The 17,235-nt window shown below is 45.5% G+C and overlaps 1 protein-coding gene across 2 annotated transcripts in view; it reads left to right on the top strand.

The window, feature by feature from the left end:
- Positions 1-17,235, top strand: part of PRKCQ (protein kinase C theta) — a 69,138-nt gene that overhangs the window by 6,841 nt on the left and 45,062 nt on the right. Inside the window, exons 2-3 of one of the 2 annotated variants that reach the window (XM_074573218.1) lie at positions 14,455-14,857; positions 16,008-16,133. In XM_074573218.1, coding sequence (XP_074429319.1) covers positions 16,016-16,133 — 118 coding nt within the window. In that variant the 5' untranslated portion in view covers positions 14,455-14,857; positions 16,008-16,015. Of the gene's footprint in view, positions 1-14,454; positions 14,858-15,608; positions 16,134-17,235 lie in introns of those variants that run through there. The other variant, XM_074573217.1, reaches the window with a different exon arrangement.

Here is a 17,235-nt window from a genome sequence, read left to right as displayed (position 1 = left end):
TTCTTTTCCTTGCTGGACCATCTTTGGTATAAAGCAAAGGGTTGGGACCTGCTGCCCGCTTTTTCCAGCTCCACTTGATAGCTGGTGTGAGCCACTGGATATGCTCCTGAGAGCAAGCGTGTCCTGTTCTTTATTGTGTGTCTGCAGTTACGGGGTATGCTAATAAAATGACAGGGCTGAGCACTGTGCTGCAGTCAGCAAGACCATTTAAGTGTCAGCACAGTCCCATGTCTGGTTGTGGCCTGTTTGAGCAGCGACAGCGTATGATAGGGACTGTTCCCTGTAGGCAGGATGGATGAGGGCCTTTCAAGGAAGGGAGATATACCTAAGAGGTGGATGTGCTTTTCTTCTTGGGATCAGAGAAGATATCTTGGTCTACTCGGTGTGAGATGTGGGTGTCCACACACTGCTGATCCCAACAGATCACTCCACAGATCAAAATGCCTAGTTTGGGTTTAGTAGGACCTTCATGACCCAGAATCACTTATAGCATATGTGCCGGTCACAGGGCAGAAAGGAGATATGACCTTGTCCTCAGGAAGGCCTGTAGCCAATGAATTGTCCTTGTGTGCTGCATATAGCAAGTTTTGGACCTCAGCAGAGAAGGTGAGAAGAAATGGCTTCCCCTGGTCACCAGCATGGACGTGCTGCTTACTGCTATGCCTGGGCCAAGTGTTGTGGACTAAATCACAGCCCTAAAAGGTCATCTATGAGGTCATAGATTCCTCTGGACTCCTCTGAGGCATTTGAAAGACCCAGTAACAGCACAGCGGACAACTTAAAACCAAACAATAGCTCTAGGTCAGACACAGATTCCTCTTCTGTCGTGACATCTGGATACGTCATTGCAGAGCAGCTACCCCCCACCAGGCCAGGAAGTACAGTCCCTCCCTCATATGCCATTGCACCACATGTTTTCTGGAAAAGCAAATAAACCCAGCCCATCCCAAGAAGCAGAAGGGCAGTCGCACCACTATAAACGCAGGCATTTGCTGAGAGTGGGGATTTCACGTAGCTCATCTTGGGGACGCAGGGATCAGGGGTGAAAGAGGATGTGTTCTTGGAGCAGACTGGCTGTAGGGCTTCGGCTGGCTCGTTGTTTTGTGAAGTTATTCTGGTGTTTTGCGGGAGAAGAACCTCTCTGACAAATACACTCACAACTTTGGACTGACAGTAAGGTTTTTCTTAAGTTTGGTAGGTGTATGCTTTGTCTCTGTCTGTCCTCATTGATGCAGTAACTCAATATTTTGGACCCAGCTCTGTCCTTGGGACTAAACATGCAGCAGCAGTAGCCTCACTGTGAGCTAAATATCTCTATCTGAGAGGCCAAATTTAACCTGTAGCCTAAATAAACTGCCCAGGTATGTGGTCTTAATTTTATTTTTAATTAAAAAAAAAAAATAAGAGAGAGAAATGGTATTGGCGGTAGGATTATTTGCAAACATACACGTGTAAAGCTGGAGTAAACTTTCCTGAAACGTGCAGGCTTGTTGCAGCTTTGCATTGGCACAAGTGAAGCACTAATTCAGCTTGGTCTTTTTTAATGACCCAGTGATTTTGTAAATAGCAGATAACAATCTACAGGGATACTCAGGGACTTCACAGACAGCACCAGGACAGTGGCCAAGCTTTGGGATCATCTACCGCCGTAAATCCCCAAGAACCTCACTCCGGACTTCTGCAAGTGCATTGGGAGCAGAAATTTAACCTCTATTTGGTTTCAAAACTAAACTTGCAGATGATTAATTTTTCACTTGGATTCAAGCCTTTTCTTCTGAGGAGCTTTTTGATGTGGTCATTTGATTTTGCTGCGGAGTTTCTATGTGCTGGCGAGCCTGCTCCTCTTCTCATGTACAAGTCAGGAATTGCTGCAGTGGGAGAAGAATCAGTCTGGGTGAAAGAGGAGGCACATTGTGCCTGATACGTCGAGAACAGAAAGAGCAGCTGAAGCTTATGGAGCTTTGTTCTGGCTTGTGAATGGGATTTAGACAAGGTCGTACCCTACTTATCCACGGAAACCAGAGAGACAAATGCTGATGTGGGAGTCTCTGTTCTTTGTCTTGAAGGACTGTGAGCGTGTTGAGAGCTGAATTTACCCAGGTTTTCCCCTCCCACCCTTTCAGTAACGCTTGCTATTTATGTTTTGATTTATAGCACTGGTGAAATAGTAAAGAATATGCATCCTCCAGCTTCCGTTTTCAGCTCCTCTGTCCCCTCCTCCCCCTCGTACAAGGGGAGGGTGTTTGTCAGGGCAACTACAGCCGTTGTTATTAAAACAGTTGAGCAAATTAGATAGAAAAAGTTTCTTGAAAATGGTTCTGTTTCTCCCTGTCCCCCCTTCATCAAAGCAGGGTGTTTTTTTGTAATGTATTTTCTAGAGAACTTGGAAAGGACGGTGCTTTTACCAAATCTCTTCGTTAGAAAATTCAGTTGTATGGCTTATGTCAGTTTTTCCAGTTCCTAGTTATTAGCTTTGTACTTCTGCCTTATTTATAGACCAGATTCAAATCCCATAGAAAGCAAAATAAAGATTTCGGTGACTTTTGGTTCAGTCTTTTGTACTGAAGCAAAGCTGTAGACCATCACTGTGTTCTCAGCTTATTCGTCACCTGCTGCAATACATGTATAAGTTAATTTGTTTGATGCAGACAAAGACCTGTAAGCCAATCTCTGAATTTGCTTAATTGTTGGCTGGTGAGACACCATGGCTGGGAGCCATGCCCTCTTGTCCCAGAAGCCCAGATGCCAGACAGACCTCTCCACCTGAACTAGCTGCCTGGTCTCTGTTTGTTGGCTGTGAGGAGAAAGAGGCATTTGAGGTCACCGGGCATTTGACCCATTTTAGTCAGCTACATGGAGATAATGGAAATTGAAAACCCAGCAGGTCTCTTTCTTTCTGTCATTTATGAAGGGAGCCGGGGGTGAATAATCCATGTGCAGATGTATACAAAGTAGGTAGTAGAGTAAATTTCTAAAACTAGGTGTCAGGGATCCCAGCCGTAAATTGGTTTGTTTGGGCAAAGAAGGGAGGGAAGGAGACCTCAAGTGTGTCAGGATCAATAGACGGACCCATATCTCTGTGGGAGAAGTTGCCATAGGGTGGTTCCTGGGCACTGTGGTCCCTTTTCAGGCAGAGGACCCCGGCAGTAGAAGCCAGTTACACCAGCTACAGCCCCATATGAGGGGGCCCCAACATGAGCTGTCAATGCGTGCTTGCAGCCCAGAAAGCCAACCGCATTCTGGGCTGCATCAAAAAAAGTATGGCCAGCAGGTTGAGAGAGATGATTCTACCCCTCTACTCCACTCTGGTGAGACCCCACCTGGAGTACTTCTCTGGAGTTCTCAGCACAGGAAAGACACAGAGCTGTTGCAGTCAGTCCAGAGGAGGCCACAAAGATGATCGGGGGCAGGAGCACCTCTGCTGCGAGGACAGGCTGAGAGAGTTGGAGTTGTTCAGCCTGGAGAAGAGAAGGCTCCAGGGAGATCTTAGAGTCCCTTCCAGTACCTAAAGGGGTTCCAGGAAAGCTGGGGAGGGACTCTTTATGAGGGAGGGGAGCGATAGAAGAGGGGTAACAGTTTTAAACTGAAAGAGGGGAGATTTAGATTGGATATCAGGAAGAAATTCTTTATTGTGAGGGTGGTGACGCACTGGAACAGGTTGCCCAGAGCAGCTGTGGCTGCCCCGTCCCTGGAGGTGTTCAAGGCCAGGCTGGATGAGGCTTTGAGCAACCTGGTCTAGTGGGAGGTGTCCCTGCCCATGGCAGGGGGTTGGAACTATATGATCTTTAAGGTCCCTTCCAACCTAAACACTTCTATGATCCTGTGATTCTATGATTCTATATGCTCATGGACCTCTCTTGCTAGTCACACAGAGGGAGGCCGTGGTGGTGGATGAGGAGTGAGCAGAGGGCATGGTAGACAAGGAGGACGTGGTGTTAATTGAATGAGCTTTTGGAACACAGTACTGATGTGCTTGGTGAAGTCCTAGTAGCCACCAATATGCCTCTTCATGGTACAGCTCCCACTTGCAGAGTCCCTCTGGTTCTGCGGTTCTATGTTAGACAACAGCTATGCTATCACCTCAGAAAAAGGGACTTTCTTCCTTTTGGGAGTGGTGAGGAAGGGTGGTAACTGATTAAAACTTTTGTCGTCTCTAGAGCAAAGCACCGCCTTGAATTCTTTGGTCAATGCATTGATCATAGTAAAAGGGACCTCATTTGTCTAAAATAAACAATCATCTGTTGCATCTTTGCGAGCGCTGCTGCAGCCGTAACTCATACCCTTGTACTGAGGTGACACAGCTTTCGAGATGGTCCCTCTTTAGGATTTTGTGATCACACCGGGACCACCTGTACTGTTGCACCTGAATATATGACTGTGTTACTGAGCTTTTCTCTGGCCAGTGGTGTGCGCAGGAGGGACAGGCATCTTCCTGCACCCCGTGCTGCTTAACTGAGCTGCGAGAGTGATGCTGAGGTGAACTCTTCATGGTTCCCGGGGGTCGTGAGCCACAGTAGTACCGAGATAGCTAGTGTAGGATGGACCGAACATTCGTTTGTTTTATGTGGGCCTCTGGGCTGAGCTCAGGGGCCAGCAGGAACTAATTAATAGGGAAAACAGCGTGAGTTTTAGGGAGAAGGGAGGCAGACATTGCCTCCATGATCATGACTTAGCTCTTCACATGGTGTGAAGGTTTATTTATGCAGCCAGGGGGTGATATTAAAAAAAGGAAAAAAAATAAACCCGACACCCCAAAAAATGGATTCTCAGCATTTTAGGCTAAAATGAATTTCGACTGTGTTTTGTATTTCATTCTTCCACCTACTCTGTGTCCTATATCCTCCCAGTCAGGGGGATCCCTAAGGGCAGAAGCACAGAAAGAAGGTGGTTGACAAATGACCTCTCAGGGAGCTGGTGGGAGCTAAATGGTAAATGAGGTGGAAATACATGAAAAGATAGAGATGGAAGGTCTCTTAGGAACCCACCTGAGCATCTGACGCTGAGAACAGGACACCAAACTACAAGTGGGAAAAGGGCTTTCAGCCTAACTGGAGACAGAACTTCCTTATTTAAATACAAATGTGGTTTTAAATTGAGATCTGGCCTGACTGAGGAAGAGAGAATGATATGTCAGAGTTTATTTACGGAGATGGCTGGAGACCAGGGGCACTGTGAGTGGGAAAGACATAGAGGTTGGTGTTGCGATGGTATTGACAAGAGAGGGCACAGATGTGGCATCTGCAGAAGGGAGCCCTGAGATGTACGGAAACAGAAAAAAAACCCAAACCTTATTGGGGTGATTTTGGTGAAGCCATGGCAGCAAAGACTAATGGAGCAGAGAACGAAGGCAGAAGCTGCAGGTCTGCCAGCGTCTGCTGTGCAAAACAAGTATTTCTGCTCTTAAGGTATTTAGCAGGATAAACATGAAACTGTGAGGGTGTGAAGAAGACTGAATTATCTGAAATATCCATGATAGTGTTCATCATAAAGTGTGAGCTGGGCCTCTTACAGGGGTAGAGCTTTCTGCAGACTTACTGGGAGGATGGTTTTTGTCAGTGTTAGGTTGATGGTTGGACTCGATGATCTGAAAGCTCCCCTCCAACCTAGACAACTCTATGATTCTGTGACCTCAGGGCAAGGAGAAGACAGCTGAGGGCTGTGGACCAGAGCTGGGCCCGTGCTGTTGGTGTGCCTAAAGTGCAGTTATCCAGCAGTCAGATACCTTTTTGCAGTTCCTATCTGCTGTGCCTTATAGCAAATGTACAATGCTGGAGAGGAATGAGGAGAAAACACTAATTCTCTTTAAATAATAGGACAAGCTCTGGAGAAACATGGAGCAATTCTAGATCAAAATTAGTTTCCTAAAATACACCTCCAAATTCCTTTGTGTCACACAGAAGTAAGGTGTGGGTGTCCAATGTGGACTGCAGTTACAATCCGAGGCTCCTCTGTGACAAAATTGTCCAAGTTTTTGAGGAGTATGTGGTAACACCAAGCACACAAGAAGCTTCGTTCCTGACAGATGGCTAGACAGATACGTCAAGGGTGATGTAGACTTAGTCTGACAGGAGGCAGAGGGATGAGAAAAGCGCTCTTTTCCAGCCCAACATTTCCATGATTCTGGGTCCAAATACCTTTAGATTTCCAGATTAAATATAGACATGAAATACCTCTACTGCTGAACAAGGTTAGGCATAGGCATGAAACTATGCCTGCAGAAGGAAGGATGTTAATATGTCCCATTATGGTCCTGTCCCCCATGTTGAGACTTTTCTTTTTTTTTAAGAGAGAGAAAGTAAGAAATAGGTGCAGATGCTGGCACTGGCAGGAAGTTCAGTGCGTTAACAACCATCCTGATACAAGGTGGTGAATTATTTGAGGCAAACTCCTCCTGTGTCATTTAAAAAAAAAAAAAAACAAAACCCAAACCAACAAAAAATGTGAACCAGTGCCAAAATCTTACAGAAATACAGGAACTGCTGGGCTAATAAACGAGAGGCCAAAGGGAAAGAGAAATTGTAGCTATGTCTCATAGAGTCACAGAATCGTAGGGTTGGAAGGGACCTCTGGAGATCATCTAGTCCAACCCCCTGCCAGAGCAGGGTTGTCTTAGAGCAGGTTGCACAGGAACACGTCCAGGAGGGTTTTGAACATCTCCAGAGACAGAGACTTCACAATCTCTCTGGGTAGCCTGTGCCAGTGCTCTGCCACCCTCACAGGAAAGGAGTTCCTCCTCATGTTTAGGTGGAACTTCCTATGCTCAAGTTTGTGCCCGTTACCCCTTGTCCTGTCACTGGGCACCACTGAAAAGAGCCTGGCCCCATCCTCCTGACACCCACCCTTTAAGTATTTATAAGTGTTGATAAGATCGTCTTTTTTCCAGACTGAAGAGACCCAAATCCCTCAGCTTTTCTTCATGAGAGAGGTGCTTCAGTCCCCTCATCATCTTGGTGGCCCTCTGCTGCACCCTCTCCAGCAGTTCCCTGTCCTTCTTGAACCGGGGAGCCCAGAACTGGACACAGCACTCCAGGTGTGGCCTCACTGAGGCAGAGTAGAGGGGGAGGATGACCTCCCTCCACCTGCTAGCCACACTCTTCTTGATGCACCACAGGATGCCATTGGCCTTCTTGGCCACGAGGGCACATTGCTGGCTCCTGGTCATCCTGTTGTCCACCAGGACTCCCAGGTGTCTTTCCACCGAGCTGCTCTCCAGCAGGTCAGCCCCCAACCTGTCCTGGTGCATGGGGTTATTCCTCCCCAGGTGCAGCACCCTACACTTGCCCTTGTTGAATTTCATAAGGTTCCTCTCTGCCCAGCGCTCCAGCCTGTCCAGGTCTCTCTGGATGGCGGCACAGCCTTCTGGTGTGTCAGCCACCCCCCCCAGCTTTGTGTCATCGGCAAACTTGCTGAGGGTGCCCTCTATCCCCTCGTCCAGGTCATTGATGAATATATTGAAGAGGACTGGGCCCTGTACTGACCCCTGGGGAACACCACTCCTCACTGACCTCCAACTAGTCTCTGTGCCCCTAATCACGACCTTCTGAGCTCTGTCTTTCAACCAGTTTTCTATCCACCTTACTGTCCATCCATCAAGCCCACTCTTCCTAAGCTTCCCTATGAGGATGCTGGGGGAGACCGTGTAGACCACATCTACTGGCCTCCCCTCATCTATCCATCCAGTCATGTCATCATAGAAGGCTATCAGATTAGTCAAACATGATTTCCCCTTGGTGAATCCATGTTGAGTACTTCTGATAGCCTTCTTTTCCTCCACATGCCTTGAGATGACGCCCAGAATGAGCTGTTCCATCATCTTTCCAGGGATGGAGGTGAGGCTGACCGGCCTGTAGTTCCCTGGGTCCTCAGTTCAAGATATTTTTTCTCCCTCATTACATTGAAAAGCTCATTGAAAACACTTTCTTTGCAGTGTTTAAAAAACGGTGCTGTTGCTTCAAGTTTGTCCTGTGTTTGTTAGAAGGCAACTAAAACCTGAAAAGAGAAGTCAGTATTAAAAATTATAAATAAATACAATGGGGATAATTATCCTGAAAACATTTCCTTTGAGTTTGTGTGGCCCAAGTGTTTCAGAAAGTGAGTGATACAGGAAATTAAATTAACCAGAAGCTCTCTAGGAAAATAAGAAAGCAAAACCAACAAGTTGCTTTTAATAATCTGAACCCAAAGGGGAAAAAAATGGACAAAAAAGAAAGGATTTACAAAGGACAGCAAACTGAATAGTTGTGCATGTTTCAGGTGGGACAGGTGAGGGTGCAAGTTTGCTTTGTTTTGGGACCGGAAATGACAAATGTTCATCAAATGTGAGAAAAAAACGGTTATGACCTAACCTCGGGGACAGGACCTGGAGGGGTTTATTCCCAATAGAGATTTGGTGGGTCTGCTCTGCCTCTCTTTCCAGTTTACGGAAATAACAAGGATTTTAGCTTGAAAAATCTTGCCTCTCCAGTGGGAGATAAATTCACTTTGTTTATTGGAAAACAAAAGGCATATCTGAAAGATTCTCTTTTTGATGGGAGACTTTGTCTCCTTGTATATGAGCAAATTAGGAAGTGTCGAGGAGTGTCCCTGTGCACTAGACCCTCTTTCCATTTCTAGAGTGACTTTCAGAGCAGATGGCCTTGGACAGGCAGGATGTGTGGGGTCCCACCCAGTTGTATTTCACTGTCTTTTCAAGCTGTCATAACTGTTAGACATGAATCCGTCTGCTCCCCGATCAAACCCTACGATCTGGGTCCTTTTCACTGGTCATCAGAACATCATTCATAGAATTTACCTGATTTTGGGCATCTTTGGGGTAGACATAATCATAGCGGGGAAATAGAAATTCCAGGATGGTCTTGACTTAACCTATATTAAATATCTCCTTTAGGATGAGTGATGCAACCCTACAAGTACTTGTATCTCCTTACTGTGTATGATGGGAGCTGGGGTGACAGCTCGTAGGAGGGCTGCAGTTGTCTGCGTATATTCATGTGAATCCACCCTTAATCTCTCTTCGCCGACAGTGAGACCATGATTTCTCAGTCTCTCTATCCCAACCAAAATGCAGTTGCTGCATACCATCCCCCATGTCATCATTCCTGCTTAGTGTGGGCCCCTGCGTCCATGTCAGGTCAGTCAAATCTGGGAATGGATGCAGCTGCAAACTCGCTTGTCAAGTAAAGAAAAGAAGAAGGGCTGCTTTTAGAGAACTCTGTTTCCATCCCACTTACAGGCACTGGACTCCTCGAAGAGGTTGGAAACCTGCAGTCTGAGATGGGGTGGAAAGCTGAACCATGTCTTTGGACACAGCCTGCATTTAGGTCAACTTAAAGCAATTGTTATGTGGAGACCTAAGGATGGCAAATCACAAATTCCCTGTTTTTAAGACCCAGCTACGCATGTATCTGCTGGAATGATTGTAGATCACGTCTCCTAGAGTCTGTTGATGTATGCAATGACCACTGGCATTCCCAGCAGCAATTTTTTGCAGTTTCCCCAGTGGGATGAATACCAACCCTTCCACAGCTGTAAATCTGTTCATCTGGGTTAACTCCACTGTAGCTAAATCACATATAAGATCTGAAAATAGACCTCAGGCTCCAACCTTGCCTTGTGCACAACAAATGTAATGGGAAAAAAACCACATGAACTCAGCAGAGTACCAACAGCCGTGTTTGTACGCTATATATATGCTATATAGGGCCACGAAGATGACCAAAGGGCTGGAGCACCTCTCCTACGAAGACAGACTGAGAGAGCTGGGATTGTTCAGCCTGGAGAAGAGAAGGCTCTGGGGAGACCTTATAGTGGCCTTCCAGTACCTGAAGGGGGCCTACAAGAAAGCTGGGGAGGGGCTGTTTGCAAGGGCAGGTAGCAATAGGACGAGGGGCAATGGCTTTAAACTAGAGCAGGCGAGGTTTAGATCAGACATTAGGAAGAAGTTCTTTCCAATGAGGGTGGTGAGACACTGGCACAGGTTTCCCAGAGAGGTGGTGGAGGTCCCATCCCTGGAGACATTCAAGGCCAGGCTTGATGAGGCTCTGAACAACCTGATCTAGTGGGAGATGTCCCTGTTTGCTGCAGGGGGGTTGGACTAGATGGCCTTTAAAGGTCCCTTCCAACCCAACACATTCTATGATTCTATATAACAGATCAGGTCCTGTTACTGATACACATGACTTGCACTAAACACAGCATCAAAAGGTGTCCCAGAGACTTTTAAAGAGAAATGTCCATTCCCATCCCTGCCATTTGCCCCAGAAAATTCTGCAAGCTTCATTTCCACAAGGCAGAAGAAATGCTTTGCCTGGTTCCTCTGTGTCTGAAAGCCATGGGGAAGGATTTGCACGGAGAGCATCACCTATGCTTGAAATCAAGTAATTCCATGAAGTTTTGGGGGGCTCTTTAGTCGCCTGGAGTCTGGTATTGTACCAATCCCATCAGAGACTGCTGGTCCCACTTTTCCTCGCCCTCTCCCTCCAACCACCTTTGTGAGATGCTGTGGATGAGTTGGCTGACTATGTAGAGATGGGAAATTAAATGGCTGATGCAAACTCCCCTCCTTTTTCTCCTCCTCCCCTGATCCACACCCTTATAGAAGAAAAGTGTGAGGAATGTTGTATGGCACTCAGAGGGTTTCTGAACTCCCCCCTTTATGAACAGACTGTTTTGATCTCCATTGAATCAGAGAATCATAGAATCACGGAATGGTTTAGATTGGAAGGGACCTTAAAGATCACCTAGTTCCAGCCACCCTGTGGTGGACCACACCTTCTACTGGACCAGGTTGCTCAAAGCTCCATCCAACCTGGCCTTGAAATAACAGGCAGTACAGGCACCCAAAATGAAAGTCACTCAAGGGAGTTATTTAGATCCTTGTTTCCTACTGTACGGCCTGTGGGATAGGAGGAGTGAGCAGGCAGAGACAGGGACCCCGGCCATCGCTGCTGGCATTCACTGTCGCTCTTGAAATCTACAGAAAGACCCTGAGGTGTGTTGAGCTAATGCTCACGTGCAGGTCTCCACCAGCTATCTATGCAAATATTTGCAGGATCAGGACCTGCCTTTTTGGCTGGGAGGTGGCTTTCAGGGGGTGAAGGAAAGTTCATACCCTTCAGCTATAACTTCTGGTTCCTTTTTCTCTTGGTGATGGTGATCCTTAGATTATGAACTCATTTTGCATGCACAGTTTTGCCTCAAAAAGAGGAGAGAGCTGGAAATATTCCCTCTGCCCTCTAGAAAATGAGAGTATGATGACATTAAGAAAGCAGCATCTCAAAGCCAGAAATACTTCCCCTCCTCTCTCAGTTGGCCCTCATTCAGTAAATTGCCATCATGCATGCATCTATTTTCACTTGGCGAAACACAAAAGCATAAATCCCACAAAAGGCAGCTGTCCTCAACCCAGTTCTTCCACTGACTAGGAGCAGGAGCTCATTTCTTCCTCTCTCCTTAACCACAATTGATTAAGGATATTAAGGAGTTTATTACTTCCTAATATAATCTGCAATGATTTCCATATGTTGCATTATTCTCTGGAGCGGGCAAAGCTCCCCCGTGCCTGCGAAGCAGGGTGCAGTGTTGCTGAATCCCAATTACACTGTATTTGGTGCTTTATTGGAGAAGAGGTTCCAGCTGGCCCTTTAATAGGAAGATGCATTTCATCCTTAGTTTTCAGATACCTTATAGTATCCTTTCCACTGGGAAATTAAGGAGAGGCTCTCCATATCCAATGCAGCTGCTTCTAGTGTTAAATTAAACTGCTGCTATTACAGTAAGCCGTTGCTGGAGCCGAGTTGTGTTGTTCCTTAATTGTTTATGGCTGTGGATGTGAGCCAAGTAGCAGTCCTGTAGTGGCAAACGCTGGAGATATGACCTGGAAAACAGATGTTTGGGCCAAAGCCAAGGTGGTTTCAGGAAAGACAGCGAGGGAGAAGCAGGAAACCAGTTATCTGCCTGATTTATTGGACAGGGTGAAGAAATTCACCCCAGGGCAGAGTGCTCACATGAGGCTGGTACAACAGTAAACTCTGATTTTAGCTAGCTTTTAGCCAGCTTTTACAAGGCTTATAGGGGCAGCTGCTGATTTGCTAGCACTAACACTAGGTGTGCCAAACCTACGTGCTTTGCAGCTGGGTAGAAAATTCTTGCCAGTTTGCTGGTGGCTGCAGAACATCTCATGCAGTGGACTGGTTTATGTGAAGTCCCAACATAAATCTTTTCGATCTGATACAATGCGAGGGATTTTTTGAAATGTAAGGGCTTGAGGAATATGACCAAAACCAGATCTCTGCAGCGGAGGTGCTCCATGCGAGCAGATGATCCCCAGGCATTCCCCTTTGTTCTCAAAGGAGAGAAACTAGTTCATCACATGCTAACAAACAGAGGCGTCTAAAATGGGTCCAGTTCATGGTCTGAGGGTGCCAGTTTCTCTCTGTTCCTCTCTCAGGAGCCCAGGTAACTGCCTCACATGGAGACAGAGGTGGTGTAGACATGTAGGATTAGGTGAGATCTGTCCCACCCATGTTTTCACAGAATCACAGGCTGGTTGAGCTTGGAAGGGACCTCTGGAGGTCATCTTGTCCAACTCTCCTGCTCAACAGGGCCACCTGGAGCCAGGACCATATCCAGATGGCTTTTGAATACCTCCAAGGATGGAGACTCCACAACCTCTCTGTGAAACATGTTCATGAAGTGCTTGGTTGCACAGAGCGAAAATGAAATATTGCACTGGAGGGAAGGGAAGGGGTGTCCAGCATTTAAGACTAAGAAAAGTTTTAAATGCCACTGTTGAGGGAGTGGACCCACAGATCTGAACAGGTATTTTGTAGCACATCCAACCAGTAATTTTTGGAGCAGTGATGTGAATATTTAGCAGAACAAGACGCTTTCACACTTTTAACTATGTTGTAACTACCTTGATTTCATTGAAATGCAATGAATGCCAGGCTCAAACTTTTAGCCCTAATTTTGTTTCTTTAGTACTTGAGCCAATAGTGTTAGTAGATTTTAATTCTGACAAGTGATCAAAAAACCTTTGGCTTCCTTTGGTAACAGTCCTGTTCTTAGATGCCCAGCATGTTGACTAGTAATTCTGGCTAGCACCCTGAGTTTTTAAAGAGGAGTTTTGAAAGTCCCGGTAAGGGAGTGCTTACAGCTCTCCCTGCTCTCTCTCTTGCTCCCATCCATGGAACAATAGGTTCTTAAAGCCAAGGGTGTGGGAATGGGGGATTTGGAAGAAGATACACAATCTTCTTTAGCCCAGCAGTCACCAGAAGTATTAGTGGAGTATGGTAGAGGTGGAGAGAATACATCTCTGTTCACACAAAGAGGCATGATGCAGATGTTTTGACTGCTGGCCCGAGTCTTTGGCTCTTGTTAGCTTTCCACACTGACGCTACATTGCACAGACAGAACATGAAACTACTTGGATTTCCGTTTCTGCTGCCGGAGACCCTTTGATTTGTTTTTCGTTTTGTCTTTAGACTAAGTAGGCTTCTTATTTTTTGAAACAAAGGAAATGGCTAAACAGTTGCATCAAACAGAATAGGGAAATATATACAGATATATTTCTTCCTGTTAAAGAGATTTTTGCCTACTTAATTTGATCAGATTTCTCTGCTTCCCTTAGCCCAGGCAGAAATTTTAGCCTTTTCGTGCCACGGACCACTCATAAACTATTCACTGTATTATTGTGCAGTGCCACAAATTCCCGTCCTTACAGAACTACCTGTGCTGGAATATCTAAATGCAAGTCATTTTCCAGAGCAACTTCATCAGGCACTTGGCTAATGGGTTTCTGAAATACCCTCCAGAGATATGCTGCTCTCATCCAGAGAAGAACAGGATTGTCCTAATCTCTTGCATCCAGGTGCTTTGCCACTGACTTCTGTAAAATTGCAGAAGTGCTGGTGTTTTCCCAGTTGAGGGCAATGCCAAATGAAGAGGTCCTTGGACAGTCTTCAGAGCAGGTCTGATAGCTGCTGGTGGCCCATGATCTCTGCATTCCTAGGGAGAAATAGTAGACATGAGCCATAGGATTTTTTTCTCTCTTTCCTTCCTAGCCTGTCTTCCCCACAAACCTGATGGTTTTCTTCTCTTTGAAGTGCAGTGTCCAAGAGGGTTTATGAGTCTTTACTGTTTTCCTGAAAATTCAGCCTGGTTGTTAGCTAACTTCCCCAGGAGCTCAAAGGGGAAGGAGAGTCTTCCTGTGCTCTCCATTGTATAGATTGGCCTTATGTAGGGTAACAAATTTAGGGGAACCTCCTGGGAAACCTCCCCTCCTGAAATCTCTATCAGAGAATAGCTGCTGTTGTTGCATGGGCCATCGGTTTGCCAAAGTGTCAGAAAGCATCACAGTGTGAATGCTCAGTGCTTCTGAATATTCAGTCCAGAATAGTCGGTGTTTCAGTCCCTGTGCTAACTGTAGCTGCTTGTCTTCATTTTATAAAACAGGAAGAAGCAGAAGTTCTCACCATATCCAGGATACAAGCAAAACAAGAACCTGCTGCAACCTCACCACGTACTAACAAAAAGGTCTTCTGACTTTTACGGTCGCCCTAGACTTTGACACAGGGGACTGATGGAAACTTGTTGCTCCACACTGTTGGATAAGAGAGAAGACATTCAAGCAAGGGGCAACATCTTGATTTCTCAAGTTTCCCTCTCTCTTTGATGGTCTTGCCTCCTGTCTCCTTGAACAGAGAGACCAAGTTTTAAAGTCAGCCCAGCCAGTGGAGCAATTATCCTCATTCTTTCGGCTGAGAAAATCCTTTCCATGTTGTACACAACTGTGATGAAAAGATAGGCCCCTCTAGCCAGAGACTGAACCTGTCTATCAGGAAAATACCATTTACAGGTAAGAAAATGCCATTCCCAGCAGTGAATCTGGATCTTCGTCTGTGTGAGGCTAGAGAAGCTGCCCTTGGGATAGAGCATTTTGTGTGTAAAAAGGAGAAGAGACTTTGGCTGCATCCCACACGACAAGTCATTCACATTTTTGACATTGTAGTTGAACAATATATTGTTGTCAATATACCTGACAGGTAACAGCTGGTGACAGGACTCATGTCTTTTAACTTTGGTCGTCCAAGACATAGACATCTGCAGCTGAGTTCAGAGTGCCTCTTGCTACCTTTTAGCTAAAAGGGGAGCCAGGAATGACATGCTCAGAAGTTGATATAAAAGTTGTGTGGTAAATCTTGGTCCCAGATGGCACAATGATGGGCACCACCTATAGCAGTTAATAATTTCTGGTTTCACTAAATCTTCTCTCTGGAAGCTCTGAAAGAGCCTGCAGAGAAGACCAACCCAAAGGCTTTGTTGTGTTTCCTGGCATCTTGATTTTATATGTTTCTGTTTTCAGCTGCTTAAAATTATCCTGAGATCCATTTTTTTTTTTTTTTGGCTCCACTCTCTACACAGTGTGGTTCATACGAGCTGAACTTTCTCTTTATAGCTTCACTTATGAATATGGGTCAGCACCCAGGCAGTTGAATGCCCGAGATCATTTCCATGGTGTATATAAATAGTACGCAATTATTTCACAGTTTCATGTTCAGCTTGCAGGCTTCCAACAGCCTTGTATTCCCGAAACCCTTTCTATTCTCATAGCATTGGGGTTCTTGAACGCGTGACTCAACATAAATTGCAGCAGAGGTTATCCCAGCCAAGAAAGTCCCGATTTGGCTTCTGTGTATTGTCATTCTTGTTCCTGACAGCTGGCGTCAAGTCAGTAGTAGTCAAAACTGCTGTTGTGGGTCTTTCCAGCCCTGCGATGAGTTCAGCTACGTGGTTGAGCCGGCAGCTGAGTTACGCTACCTTATGCACGTTAAGCAGCGCTGGGTCAGTCCATCATCTTGCGAGACAGTGGAGGAAGCCAGAGAGTCTCCAGTTGGATGGATAACTAACGGCCGGCGTACCCCTGTCCGACGGAGATAAGAGGCTGGTTAAAACCAAGGGAATTTTTAGACTCTTCCCAAATATCGCCTGTCTTTTGTTTGACACAGGACTTGTCATGTCTCCTTTTCTGCGTATTGGTTTATCCAACTATGACAGTGGCCCTTACCTGCCATCCCAGGGGGAGGTGATTAACCCTTACTGCGCAGTGATGGTTAAAGAAGCCGTGGAGTCAGGTAAGCGGGGGTTGTTCAATATGCATGTGAGCTTTTATAAGACCTGTGCGCTTTACTGTGTCATTTCTGGTGTGTTGGAAGCACATCGGTAAATGTTTATAATGGATCATGAAGTGCTTTTTGTGTCTCAGCACAGTGCAAGTTTGGGTTTGGCATGGCCTGCAAGACAACCTGATTTTAAGGTAATGCCCAACAAATCTATGTCTTCAATTTGGGGTTATTATCAGCTGAATTACAGGTCCCAGCATGTGACAGAGCAGATGAGCTGAGCTGTATAGGGTTTCACTTTTCTATGAGCAGTTGTTGGTTTGTCAGTGAGACACCAGATGGATGAAATCTGGGTGTCCTAGAAATATCCTGGGGGGGCTGTCTTTGTTTGTCACATCTTTTGAGGAACTGACAGGTCCAGCAACTTTCACCATTTAAAAGTAATAGCTCTCAAACAGCCTCAGTCTTTGCAGAGAGAGTTAATTTCTCCGTGTAATTGCTGTACTATGTAAAATGTTTGAAAGCGAAACCTCCTGCTAAGCTGTTTTTCGTGTCTGGGAATACGGATTGTTGCGCACTTTTTCTGATTGAACAACCCTGATGAGTCCTCATTGGGAGAACATTTCTTATACGTCTTATGCATTAAAATAGTCCCAGTGAGAGGATGAAAAGTTCTTCAGTTCTGCTTTTCAAGAATCATGAAGATCAAGCCCTTCAGTGTTAGGGAATTCCTCATATTGGCTGTTATTTATCTTAAATCTTTGATAAATTCCTAACTTGACTGCTGTGATTCTTTTAAGTTTATTCAACCCAAAAATACCTTTTTATACCTTGAGAAACCCCATTACTCTAACCTCTAGAGGATGTTAAAGTAGTTTAAAAAAAGAAATTTTAGACTTTTAAAGCAATTCATTATTTCATTTTTTGTTTGCCTGTTTGTTTGGTTTTTTTTTTAAAAAGAGTCAGCTTTTATCGTATTGAACTTTGTCTTGTCTTAAATTATACTTTATACGATTCTGGGAGTTGTGGTGACTGGTAAATTCAGAAGGAAAGAAAATACTGCATGACAAGATATCCCTCAGATCTCCCTTTTTACGGAAAATATGTCCTATTT

This window comes from Larus michahellis, chromosome 1, assembly GCF_964199755.1.
Source record: "Larus michahellis chromosome 1, bLarMic1.1, whole genome shotgun sequence".
Lineage (NCBI taxonomy): Eukaryota > Metazoa > Chordata > Aves > Charadriiformes > Laridae > Larus > Larus michahellis.
Note: the sequence above shows the minus strand (reverse complement) of the source record. Positions and strands in the feature narration are given on the sequence as shown.